General features: G+C 39.0%; 1 protein-coding gene across 1 annotated transcript in view; it reads left to right on the plus strand.

Annotated features, from left to right (window-relative positions):
* Positions 1-13,682, plus strand: part of DNAL1 (dynein axonemal light chain 1) — a 40,456-nt gene that overhangs the window by 12,165 nt on the left and 14,609 nt on the right. The window contains exon 5 of the mRNA XM_036271632.1: positions 10,845-10,900. Within this exon, the coding sequence (XP_036127525.1) occupies positions 10,845-10,900 (56 nt within the window). The remainder of the gene's footprint in view (positions 1-10,844; positions 10,901-13,682) is intronic.

The following is a 13,682-nucleotide window of genomic DNA, read 5'->3' on the forward strand; positions in this document are numbered from 1 at the left end:
GGCCAGTGCTCCAACTGCTGAGCCAAACCAGCCAGGGCTGTTATATATTTTTTGCTCAGATTTGTCTTGTGTTTCATATTAGTTATATTTAATATTTAATTTCTCACCATCCTTGTTTTTCCTCTGCTCCTTATGTTTGTTAGTTACATCACCACCTACCCAGTTGCCAAGGCCTCTGACTCTTATGCTAGTTTCCTATGATGATTGCAAGTTGATCGCTTAAAATAACAGAAATTTATTCCCTCACAGTTCTGGAAGCCAGCAGTCTGAAATCAGTTTACTGAGAGGCTTTGGGGAGAATCTGTTCTTTGCCTCTTCTAGATTCTAATAGCTGCAACATTCCTTGGCTTGTGACTACATCACTCCAATCTCTGCTTCTATGGTCATATTGCCTTCTCTTCTTTTGTCTGTGTTGTCTTTCTCTTTTGAGGAGACTTGTGGTTCCATTTAGGGAACACCTGGATAATTGACGATACTCTCGCTATATTAAGATCCCTAATTTATTCACATCTGCAAAGTACTTATTTCCCATATAAGACAACATTCATAGGTTCCAGGGATTAGGATGTAGGTATCTTTTGGTAAGCCATAATTTAGCCTACCATAATTCCCCCTTTACTTCATTCACACCCTATATCCGAGTTCATCGCTAACTCCTGTTAACTCTACTCTTTGAAAGAGTTATCAAATAATATGTTGCTTTTTCATTTCCAGGAGTTACAGCTTTAATTTAGACTCCAATCATCTCCCCCTTAGATGGTGTTTATCAAGTGTTTTGTTGTTGTTGTTGTTTTTTAAATCTTTATTGTTGAATGTAAAATGTATTGTAGATGTTCCATATTTTTCCCCCATTGACCCCCTCCTCCCCACTCCCGCCCCCTCCCGCCTTTTCCCACACTATTGTCTGTGTCCATTGGTTATGCATATAAGTTCTTTGGTTTATTTCTTCCCACCCTCCCGACCCCTTTCCCTTTGAGGTTTGTCAGTCTAGCAATGAATTTGTGCTTCTTAATCCCTTCACCTTTTTCACCCATTCCCCCAACCCTCCCATCTGGCAACCAACAAAATGTTCTCTGTATCTATGAGAATGTTTCTGTTCTACCTGTTCATTTTGTTTGTAGATTCCATTGTCGATAGATATGTATTCATTGCCATTTTGTTTGTTCATATATTTTATCTTTTTCTTCAAAAAGACCCTTCATCATTTCATATAATAACGGTTTGGTGGTGATGAACTCCTTTAACTTTTTCTTGTCTGGGAAAGTCTTGATATGGCCATCGATTCTAAATGACAGCTTTGCAGGATAGAGTAATCTTGGTTGTAGGTTCTTGCTTTTCATCACTCTGAATATTTCTTGCCACTCCCTTCTGGCCTGCAAAGTTTCTTTTGAGAAATCAGCTGACAGCCTTATGGGAACTCCCTTGTAGGTAACTAGCTGCCTGTCTCTTGCTGCTTTTAAGATCCTCTCTTTGTCCTGAACCTTTTGCATTTTGATGATGATGTGTCTTGGTGTGGGCCTCTTGGGGTTCATCTTGTTTGGGACTCTCTCTGCTTCTTGGACTTGTGTGTCTGTTTCCTTCACCAAGTTAGGAAAGTTTTCTGCCATTATTGCTTCAAACAGGTTTTCGATTTCTTGTTCTCGCTCTTCTCCTTCTGCCACCCCCAAGATGCGAATGTTGGCACGCTTGAAGTTGTCCCAGAGGCTCCTTACACTATCCTCATTTTTTTTGGATTCTTTTTTCTTTTTGCTGTTCTGATTCCTTATATTCCAAATCGATGGTTTGCTTCTTGGATTTACGTACTCTGCTATTGAAGCTGTGTAAATTATTCTTTATTTCAGTTAATGCCTCCTTCAATTCTGACTGCATCCATAATTTCTGACTGGTCCTTTTTTATGCTATTGAGGCCCTCACTAAGTTCACTGAGCATCCTTATAAGCAGTATTTTGAACTCAGCATCTGTTAGGTTGCTTATCTTCATTTCGCTTAGTTCTTTTCTTGGGGTTTTGTTCTGTTCTTTCATTTGGGACCTGTTTCTTTGTCTCCTCATTTTGGCTGCTTCCCTGTGTTTATTTCTGTGTATTACTTAACAAGAGGTATGGAGCTCGCTGAGACTAGATGCTGCTCATTTGAAAGAATTTAGAAAAAACTGAAGCAGGATCCACGACAGGCCAATCCTATGGTTAAGCAAGTGGCAACAGCTTGGGTGGACCTGAAAGTTGGGTGGGGCGGGGCGGGGTCTCAGGGAGTCACCAGGGCGGGGCTACCAGTGTGAGCCAGGTTGCTGGAGTCCCAGATACAGCAGCTGATACGGTGGCTGTCTGCCGCCCCAGGGAAGGGCTCACCAAAGGAACAAAGGCCTCTGATAGCTGGTTTGTCCCGGAGAAAGCCTCCTCACGCCAAACAGCTTAGTTCTTCCCTGTATGTCTCTGGTGCCCTTCAAGCTGCCTCCCCTCCAAGCTCAGAGGGAGAGAGTCCAACAAGTCTGTGCGCGGGCCCTTTAAGGAGCTGCCTGGGGCTCCAGCCGCCTCAGCCTCCCTGAGCCTCAGTTCCCGCTGGTTTTTCCAGCCAGAAGTTATGGGGATTCTCTTCCTGGCACTGGAACCCTGAGCGGGGCACCAGTCTGGATGTGGCTGCTGCTTTAATTCCGTAGTTGTAGGACTTCCATTCAGCTTGATTTCAGGCAGTTTTGAATGATAGTTGTTCTGTAGTTTAGTTGTAACTTTGATCTATCAAGTGTTTTTGACCACTTCCCACAGTAAGATATATTTGAATCTATCATTCAGTACATATATGTATTCATATGAATACACATATCAAATATACACATATACATTATGAATTGGAATAAAGTTGGTTAAACAGCATTTACCTTTTTAGCATAGATTACAGTATAAATTTTCTAAATTTTTTTCCCTCATTTGAGGACATTTTTTTCCATTTTTTGTTCAGATAGAAGGGGAGGGAGAGAGAGGAAGAGAGAGAGAGAGAAACATCGACGTGAAAGGGACACATCGAGTGGCTGCCACTCGCACGGCCCAACCAGGGCCGGGGACAAACTGCAACCGAGGTATGCGCTCTTAGCAGGAACCGAACCCAGGTCTCTCTGGACCGCAGGCCGGCACTCTAATCACTGAGCCAAACCGTCCAGGACAAATTTTTTAATTAAACTTTTTTTTTTTCTTTATTGATTTTTATAGAGAGGAAGGGAGAGGGAGAGAAAGATAGGAACGTTGATTGGCCACCTCCTGCATGCCCCCCACTGAGGATTTGGCTCACAACCTGGGCATGTGCCCTGACTGGGAATCGAACCAGTTACTTCTTGGTGCATGAGTCGATGCTCAACCACTGAGCCATATTCACCGGGTCTCTCTGGACCGTAGGCCAATGCTCCAACTGCTGAGCCAAACCGGCCAGGGCGATGTTCTCTCTCTTATCTATGTTTCTCTCTCTCTCCCTCTCTTTTTAAAATCAATAAAGAAAAAAAAAAAAGACTTGAAAAAGCCTCCTAAGTTGATCTCCTTGTCTCTTATCTTTCTGCTCTTCAGTTGACCTCCAGCACTGATACCAGTTTTCTTTCTAAAAATATTATTCTCGCCTTGGCCAGTATGGTTCAGTTGGTTGAGCATCATCCTATGCACCAAAAGGTCACCTGTTCAATTCCTGGTCAGGGCACCTGCCTGGGTTTTGGACTGAATCTCCCCAGTAGAGGGTTGCAGGAAGCAGCCAATCAATGTTATACTCTCACATGGCTGTTTCTCTCTCTCTTCCTCTCTAAAATAAAAAATAAATAAATAAAAATAAATAAATAAACAAACAAATAAATAAAACCATATTTTTAACAAAAAATGTTATTTTTTATTATCATTTCTCTAGATCAGAGATCTTTAATGGCTCCCCTTTGCCTAGTAAAGACCAAATAAATGCCTTAATGTTGCTTTCAAAGTCATCTAAAAGTTTGTACCACCCTATTCACGCCCAAACACATTATTTTTTTATCACTGTGCACTTGTTAATGCAATGCTTTTCATTGAGAACAGCCCCTTCCTCTAACAGGAAAATCCTACAAAGGACAAAATTAAAATTAAGAATAAGTTTAAATGTCATTTCTCCCTCTAAAGACTTCTCTAATCTCATATCATCATAATTATTCCTTCTTTACAAATATTTACAACAGACTATCTTAGATTATAATAATAATTACCTACTTCATAAGTGTTGTGAATAATAAATGAGTTAGTATATATGAAAGACTTAGAATAGTGCCTGGTACATATAAATGCTCAAGAAATATTAGTCATTTTCATAGTTAGTGAGAAATATTCTGTGTCTTTACATAATGAACTTGGGGGCAAGCATCATATTTTATTAATCTTGTTATCTTCTATTCCAAATCTCCATCTTTCCCAGTACCTTATATAGTGCTGGAGAGGAAGTGTTTTCTATTAGAACTGTGCATAAGGACTCAATCTATTCCAATTTTTCAGTGACTCATTAAAAAATGTGAGATGTTTGCCCTGGCCGGTTTGGCTTAGTGGTTAGAGTGTTGGCTCTTAGACGGAGGGGTCGAGGATTCAATTCCCAGTAAAGGGCACATACCTGGTTGTATGTTTGATCCCTGCCCCATTTGGGTGCGTGTGGGAGGCAACCAATCAATGTGTTTCTCTCACAGCAGTGTTCCTCTCTCTCTCCCCCTCCCTCCCTCCCTTCCTCCCTCCTTCCCTCCCTCCCTCCCACTATCTAAAAATCAATGGAAAAAATATCCTCAGGTGAGGATTAACAACAACAACAAAATTGAGATGTTTTATTTTATTTTTTGCTTTGTCTGTAATCGAAATAACTTGCTTAAGTGAGACAAATTGATAATATTTGTCAGTACAGATAACGTGCTTTTCTTTTCATAAAACCATGACTATGACAATAGTGAAAATGGATACCTATATAGGACTGGCAGTGCATTTTAACTCATATTCTAACTTTGGCCAATTGAGAGTGACTCTTAGGAAAATTGTATTAAAAAGAGTTCCCAAAATTCATGGAAAAGAGCACTGTGATCAGTTATTGATGTCTGATATAGACAAGGAATGAGAGAACGTAGGCATTTGTACCATTTATTTGCTCTACTTGACTCATCTCCTTTTAGTTCTGTTTGTAACAAGTGGTACTTCTGCAGTCTCTGGCCAGGAAATACACTTTACCTGGGACTAGGAAGCAGAAAGAAGCCAACTGATCCATATGAAGGATTGAATAGATGACTCTAGATCGCCTCCCACCCCTTTCCCGTCACGAGCACTGTAGTCTTACCTGTTTTGCTATGGTGAGAGGATATGAAATACATAGCTGTTCCTGTTTAACAGGGGCTTTACAAGGCAGAATAACCCTATAGCAATTTGTATTTATTGTACCAAAACTGTGACTGGAAAACTGCATGGCATCACTATGTTCAAAACCGTGACTAAAAAGCTATACAATGTAAATATTAATAATCTCACATTAAAAATTAGAAAATAGCTCTGGCCGGTTTGGCTCAGCGGTTAGAGCGTAGGCCCGTGGACCAGAGAGACTCGGGTTCGGTTCCTTCTGAGGGCACGAACCTTGGTTGCAGTTTGTCCCCGGCCCTGGTTGGGGTTGTTTGGGTGGCAACCGGTCGATATGTCTCTCTCACATCGATATTTCTCTCTCTCTTCCTCTCTCTCTCCCTCCTGCTCTATCTGAAGATAAATGCAAAAATGTCCTCAGGTGAGGATAAAAAATAAATAAATAAATTAGAAAATAAATTTTGTTGTCTTGTATCTTTGGTAAAAATAGTATACTAAATAAATAAACATAACTGTAAGACACTTAAAAAATTTCAGGACCTTGTATAAAGAAAAAGTGTTTTCCTTCTAAGGGTGTTCTACTTTTGCAGCATATAAACTATGGAAAATATATAATTGTGTTATGTTAGAACACTTAATCTTTTTTTTTTTTTTTTGCATTTATCTTCAGATAGAGCAGGAGGGAGAGAGGGAGGGAGGACGAGAGAGAGAGAAACATTGATGTGAGAGAGACACATCGACTGGCTCTCACCCACACAACCCCAACCGGGGCCGGGGAGAAACTGCAACCAAGGTACATACCCTTAGTGGGAATTGAACCCGGGACTTTCTGGTCTGTGGGCCAACGCTCTAACCGCTGAGCCAAACCGGCCAGGGCTAGAACACCTAATCTATTAACTTTGATATTATAATTTATTTCCCTATACAGCAATAAATAAGGTCTTTTTAGCCTTTTGGTACCGCTTTCATGTGTACTTTTTAAAAAGGAGTTTTTATATGTTAGGTTGGATATTATCATTGAAAAGTTGCATATATTTGTTATCTCCAATTTCTGAGGTCGTTTATCAGTCCTTATCTTAGTTTGACCTATTAGCGTATTTTGACATGGACAATTTCTTTCCTCTTTGAAGAAATTTCAGTATTTGGCTTCTTGGACACTATACCCTCCTGATTTCCTCCTAACTTTCTGGCTACTTCTTCCCAGTCTCATGTCCCCAACTTTAAAATGTTGGAGTACCCCAGGACTCAGTTTTTAGATCTCTTCTCTTTTCTATCTTCACCTACTCTCTAGATTGGTTATCTCTTCCATATCATGGCTTTATCATCTATATGCTGATGGCCCCCCAATTTATATCTCTAGCCCAGGTGTCTCCTCTGACCTCCAGATTCACACAATGTTGCCTGATATTTCCTTTAGATGTCTAGTAGACATCTCATATTTCATATGTTCAAAAGTAAGTCTTAATATCCTTCCTCTGTGAAAACTCCGTTCTTCCAATTGCTCAGGCCAAACTCCTTAGTAATTTCTTGACTCCTCCTCATACATCCTCAATAAAAGACCTATTTCTAATTTAATCTCCTATCACTTTGCTCTCATTCTCTCAGCTAGCTTCTTGTGTTTTGTGAACACTTATAATGTGGTCCTGTCTGAAAACCTTTACACTTGAAGTTCTCTTTGCCTGTAAATGTTCTTCCTCCAGATATCCTCATGGCTAGCTGCCTCACTTCCTTGAGTCCTTACTTAGAAGCCACCATCTAACTAAAATGTGGATTGCTCCCAACTCTGTTTTCAATTTTTTGAAATTTTTTTTCTTTATTGATTTTAGAGAGAGAAGAAATTAGAAGGAGAGAGAGATAGAAACATCAATGAGAGAGAACATCGATTTTCTGCCTTCTGCATGCCCCCCACTGGGGATTTGGCCCACAACCTGGGCATGGGTGTCCTGGCTGGGAATCGAACCTGCAACCTCTTGGTGCATGGGTCCACACTCAACCACTGAGCCACACCAGACGGGACTGTTTTCATTTCTTTGATCTGCTTTCTTTTTTCTTTTATACTTGTCATTGTCGAATATATTTACTATCTGTTGAATGTTAGCTCTGTGACAGATTGTTATCTGTATTATTTACTGTTATGTTACAAGTGCTTAGTGCTGTTCCTGACATATAGTAGATGCTCAATAATTATGTATTGAATGAGTAACTTTTTTTTTTTTTCTTAGTTAATCCTCACCTGAAGATATTTTTTCCATTGATTTTTAGAGAGTTGGGCCGGGGAAGGGAGAGAGAAACATGAATGTGAGAGAGACACATTGATTGGTTGCCTCTTTCACATGCCCTGACTGGGGCCGGGTTTCAAACCTGTAACCCAGGTAGGTGTCCTTGACTGGGAATCAAACCCATGACCCTTCAGTGCATGGGCCAATGCTCTAACCACTGAGCTACTGGCCAGGGCTGAATAACTTTTTGAATAAGCGTTTTATCCTGCTCAAAATAGGGAAAAAAGTGGTAATTTTTCCATATAAAGAAACTTTAAAGAATAATTGTGATTTTCTTAAATATTTAGTTTTCACACATTTATAGTTATGTGGATTTATTGGTTTGCTAAGGCTGCCATAATAAATCCCACAAATTGCCCTGGCCGGTTTGGCTCAGCGGTTGGAGCGTCGGCCTGCGGTACAGAGAGACCCGGGTTCGGTTCCCGCTAAGGGCATGTACCTAGGTTGCAGTTTGTCCCCGGCCCTGGTTGGTCGTGCGGGTGGCAGCCACTCGATGTGTCCCTTCACATCGATGTTTCTCTCTCTCTCTCTCTCTCTTTCTCTCTCTCCCTCCTGCTCTATCTGAACAACAACAAAAAAATAAATCCCACAAATTGGGTGGCTTAAATGACGAATTTATTTTCTCACAGCTGTGGAGGCTAGAAGTCTGAGATCCAAGTGTCAGCAGGACTGATTTCGTCTGAGGCTTCTCTTCTTGGCTTGTAGATGACCATCTTTCCCTTTGTCTTCACATGGTCTTTCCTTTGTTTCTGTCTGTGTCCTATCTCCTCTTATAAGGGCACCAGTCATATTGAATTTTACCTAAAATGATCTCATTTTACCTTAATTACCTCTTTTTAAAAAAAATTTTTTTTTTCCTTTGTTCTCACCCGAGGACATTTTTGCGTTTATCTCCAGACAGAGCTGGAGGGAAAGAGGGAGGAAGAGAGAGAGACAAACATTGACCAGTTGCCACCCACACAACCCCAACTAGGGCCGGGGAAAAACTGCAACCAAGGTACGTGCCCTTAGCGGGAACCGAACCTGGGCCTCTCTGGTCCGTGGGCCAATGCTCTAACTGCTGAGCCAAACCGGCCGGGGCTTAATTACCTCTTTAAAGGCCCTATCTCCAAATAGAGGTACATTCTGAGGTGCTGGGGGGTAGAACTTCAACATATAAATTTTGGTGGGATTCATTTCAGCCCATAACGTGGGGTTCTGTTTCAGTAGTTAAACCATTTTGCATGAATTAGATCACTCTTTAAAATTCCTTGTTCTGAAAGTTAAATGTTTCTCATAAGAGAAACCTAAGTTTATATAACTATATATGCCTGAGACAAACACCTCCCCCCCATTCATTGTATATTTACCATGGATTAGGCATTAGTCTAAATTTTTTAGACAATTATCTCAGTCCTTATGTGCTTATAAAATAGATACTCTATTTCCTTATTTTACATATGAGGAAACTGAGATTCAAAGAGCTTTGGTTGCTTCCCTAGACAGTTGGGATTGTAACTCAATTAATTGGATTTGTATTCTTAAAATTTTTTTTTAATGTTTTTATTGATATTTTAGAGAGGAAGGGAGAGACAGAAACATTGATGCAAGAGATGCATCAATTGGCTGCCTCCTGCATGTCCCCAACCGGGGATCCAGCCCGAAACCTGGCCTAAACCCTGACTGGGAACCGAACCAGAACCTCTCAATCCATGGGACGATGCTCAGTTAACTGAGCCGCACCGGCTGGGCAGATTTGTATTCTTTTTATTTATTTATCTTTTTAAATCCTCACCCGAGGATATTTTTTTCAAATATCTTGAGATAGAGTTGGAGGGAGAGAGAGAAATACAAAGAGAGAGAGAAACATCAATGTGAGAGAGACACATTGATTGGCTGCCTCCCACATGACCTCGATGGGGCCGGGGACGGATGAACCGCAACTGAGGTACGTGCCCTTGGCTGGAATCAAACCCGGGACTTCTTGGTCCACGGGCTGACGCTCTAACTGCTGAGCCAAACTGGTCCCAGGCAGATTTGTATTCTTAACCATTAATTTATGGATTTTATAGAACAGTACTATCCAATAGAAGTGTTTGCACAGTCCCAAAACAGTAGCTACTACCTTTACACAGCTATTAAATTCTTGATATGAGGCTAGTGTGACTGAAAAACTGAATTTTAATTGTATTTAATTTTAATTACATTAAATAGCCATGTGACTAATAACTAGCATATTGGACAGTATAGTTATAGAAGTTTAAGTTGTGAAAACTAAATGTATAACATGCACAAGTAATCACAGTAGTTTTTTAGAATAGAAATGAAATCTCCTGTATTTTACCAGAAATCTTTTTTAAAAAAATTTCTTTTATTGATTTTTTAGCGAGAGAGAGAAACATCTACGTGAGACAGAAACATCGATTGGCTGCCTCCTGCACGCCCCCCATTGGGGATCGAGCCCACAACCCTGGGCATGTGCCCTGACCCCTGACCAGGAATCAGACTAGGACCTCTCAGTCCATTGGACGATGCTCAATCCACTGAGCCACACCAGCTGGGCTAGAAATCATTTTTTTAATTTTTAAAAATAATACATACACATAGTTTTATGCAAATAGTTCAAAAGAGGTTACAATGAAAATTAAGTATTGCTCTGACCATATACTCTCAGTTCCTCCCCCAAAGCAACCATTGCTTCTTCTTTCTTTTTTCTCTTCCAGAAATAGCCTATAGATATACAAATAGATACAGCCTCATAAAAATACAAATAGTTATCTTTTAAACCAAATCACAATCTAATTATTTAAAATTGAAAGCAAAAGATATTTAAAATACTAATTCATTTTATTTCACTTCTAATCCTTTGTGGAGTGGGTGTATTATACATAAATTTTTTTTTTTTAGTGTGAGTCCTTATACAATAAGAGATCTGAAATACTATATGCTGTCAAATCTAAAGTTCAAATCCTCTTTACTCTTATTTTATCTAGTATTTTTACTAGCCAGCAGTTTAAGACCATGCATTTTAAGTAGCTAACAATTTTTAATTTAATATTGGCATGATGTGAAATTATTATTGTAGTGTTTACCTTACATGATAGGTCAATGTTATTTCCACTTGATTATCACTTTTTTTTAATACAGCCTTACTTACTTTTGTACAAGGATATTTATTATATAACATTTATTAAAGCTTTATTATACTAGATTTACAGTTGTGTAATATGATTCTCATAAACCAAAAATTGCTTTTTTTCCAATACAGAAAACTTGAGGATATTGTCTTTAGGAAGAAACAACATAAAGAACTTAAATGGACTGGTAGGTTGCTATTTATTACTTTAAAAAAAACCCACTTTTTTCTTAGTATAAAAATTATACTTGTCCATTGCAGAAACTACAAAGTAGGAAAGCAACTATAAAAAGTACCTATAAACCATTCACAATTTAAATACTAACATTGTATTGACATCTTCCTTGCCTTTTTTCCTCTTGTTCAATGGGTATGTAGAGAATTAAATCACACTCTATGTATTGTTTTGCATCTCTTTTTATGCCTAATATGTAAAGATCGTTTCCTGTGTCACTCATTCATTCAACAAATTCGTTCAGTAATATTTCCTGAATGTCTGCTTTAAGCCAGGTGCTGTTCTAGGCACTAGAAATACAACAGAATGAGTATAAAACAAAGTTCTTGCTCTCATAGAACTTACATTACAGTGGGGGAAGACACACTAGAAAATAATTTTATAATACATAAGGTGGTGATGAATGGAGTGAAGAAAAATGAGGCATATAAGAGAACATAAATTGATGGGAAGTCCTCTCTGGAAGAGAGGATGTAGGCTATAGAGCTGACCAAGGGATAAGCATTCCATGCTGAGGACAGCAAGTGCAAGTGTTCTGAAATTGAAGCTGCTTGGTATGCCTGAGTAAGTTGAATGAGGAAGGGAGAATTGTCCTCAATGAAGTTGGTGAGTGAGCCTGGGACCAGGAGGCCACACTGGGCCTTATAGGTCATAAGATTTTAGATTTTTTCCCAATTGGCTTGCAAAGCCATTGGAGGTTTTTATTTTTTAATTTTTTTTTTTAATTAATCCTCACTCAAGGATGTTTTTCCATTGATTTTTTTGGAGAAAGTGGAAGGGAGGCAGAGAGAGAGAAACATCGATGTGAGAGAGACACATCAATTGGTTACCTCCTGCGTGATCCTGACCCGGGCTGGGGATCAAACCCGACACCTTTCAGTCCGCAGGCTGATGCTCTAATGGTTGAGCCAAACTGGCCAGGGCAGCCATTGGAGGTTTCTAATCAGAGGGTGTGACTTAAGTTTTTAAAATAATTTTCAGCCATACCTCTTTGTAATGACAGCATGCTATTCTATTTTATTGATTTATTAAATCAGTTATTTATTATTCATTACTTATTTCCAGTTTGGAGTTATAATCAATGCTGTTATGAATCTCCTTTTAGCTATATTTTTGCACACATTAATGAATAACTCCTTGGAAAAATTCCTTGAAATGGAATTGCTGGGTCAAAAGATACGAATTTATTTTAAGGCTTTTGTGACTTGATTTCATCAAGTTACCATTCGGAAAATTTGTAACAGTTTATGCTCCCACCAGTAATGAATGAGGGTTCCTATTTCCCCTTACCAACCTTGGACTTTAAAACTCTTTCAAGTTTTTGACAGTGGAGTGAAGTGGACTATGTAGTTTTATTTATATATTTATTGGCCATTTGAATTTTCTTTCAAGGAAGCTTAAATAGAACAATATTGTAATAGTAGGAAATTTCAGGAAAGATGAAGCTAATTTATTTTTCTTGTATCTGTTCCCAAAAAACATTAAATTTTTTAAAAAGTATTTATTGTTGAATTCATAAACATTCTGAAATTTTTTTAACGACTCTGGCTTTCTTCCCCACCCCCCAGTAAGTCTAGCTGTGCTTCATAAAAGCCAGTGGGGTTGAAACTGCAGTGCTTCCCAACAATCCTAAGATGAGACAGGCTAAAATGGCCATTGCCCATTACAGGAACCAGCTGTACTGCCTAAATAGGGTTAGTGTTCAGAGCGGCAATTTTGGAATCATCTTGAATTATATGAATAATATTCCCATTTCTACATGTCTACTTACTCACATAAAGTTTTACTAATGAATTTATAAAATGCTTGGAAATTCTTAGAGGTTATATTCTTTTTTTTTTTTTTTTTATCCTCACCCGAGGACATTTTTCCATTTTTTGTTCAGGTAGAGTGGTAGGAAGAGAGAGAGAGAGAAAGAAACATCGACATGAAAGGGACACATTGAGTGGCTGCCATCCGTATGACCAACCAGGGCTGGGGACAAACTAAATGATTGGTATATTTAAAGATATTTTTGCTTTCTCTACATTCTCAGAGTGTTAGATGGTAAAGTGCGAAATATATGGACAGTCATAATAAATAAAATTTTAAATTATACTACAAAAATTTAGAATTTATTATACTTCAGGCTGAATATGATTTTGAATTATCTGTAAAGGAAGAATTTACAAATAAATGCACCCCCTCCCAATTTTTATTTATTTTTATTTTTTTTATTCTCACTTGACATTTTTCCACTTTTTGTTCAGATTGAGTGGGAGGGAGAGAGATGAAGAGAGAGAGAGAGAAACATCGTTGTGAAAGGGACACATCGAGTGGCTGCCTCCTGCGGGTCGGGGACAAACCGCAACCGAGGTACATGACCTTAGCGGGAACCGAACCCGGGTCTCTCTGGACCGCAGGCCAATGCTCTAACCGCTGAGATAAACCAGCCAGGGCTCTATAGACTATTAATAACACCCAAGAGTCGGTTTTCTTTCCAGGGTGTGTGTATATGTTTGTGTGTATACATACATCATACATACACAAAAACAACATTTTACCAATCCTAAAGCTTTACTACTTATGTATAGACCAAAGAGAAATGAATTAGCATAGGGATACAGATGCTGGGCTTCAAATAGGTTCACATACTAACTGATTTATTCATCTACGCACATCAGTCTCATAGTATGATTTAAATAATAAGTTACACATGACCACTCTAATCTGTGAAACATGGAATGTTAAATAGA

The sequence above is a fragment of the Molossus molossus genome, unplaced genomic scaffold (genome assembly GCF_014108415.1).
Source record: "Molossus molossus isolate mMolMol1 unplaced genomic scaffold, mMolMol1.p scaffold_m16_p_1, whole genome shotgun sequence".
Taxonomy (NCBI): Eukaryota; Metazoa; Chordata; class Mammalia; order Chiroptera; family Molossidae; genus Molossus; species Molossus molossus.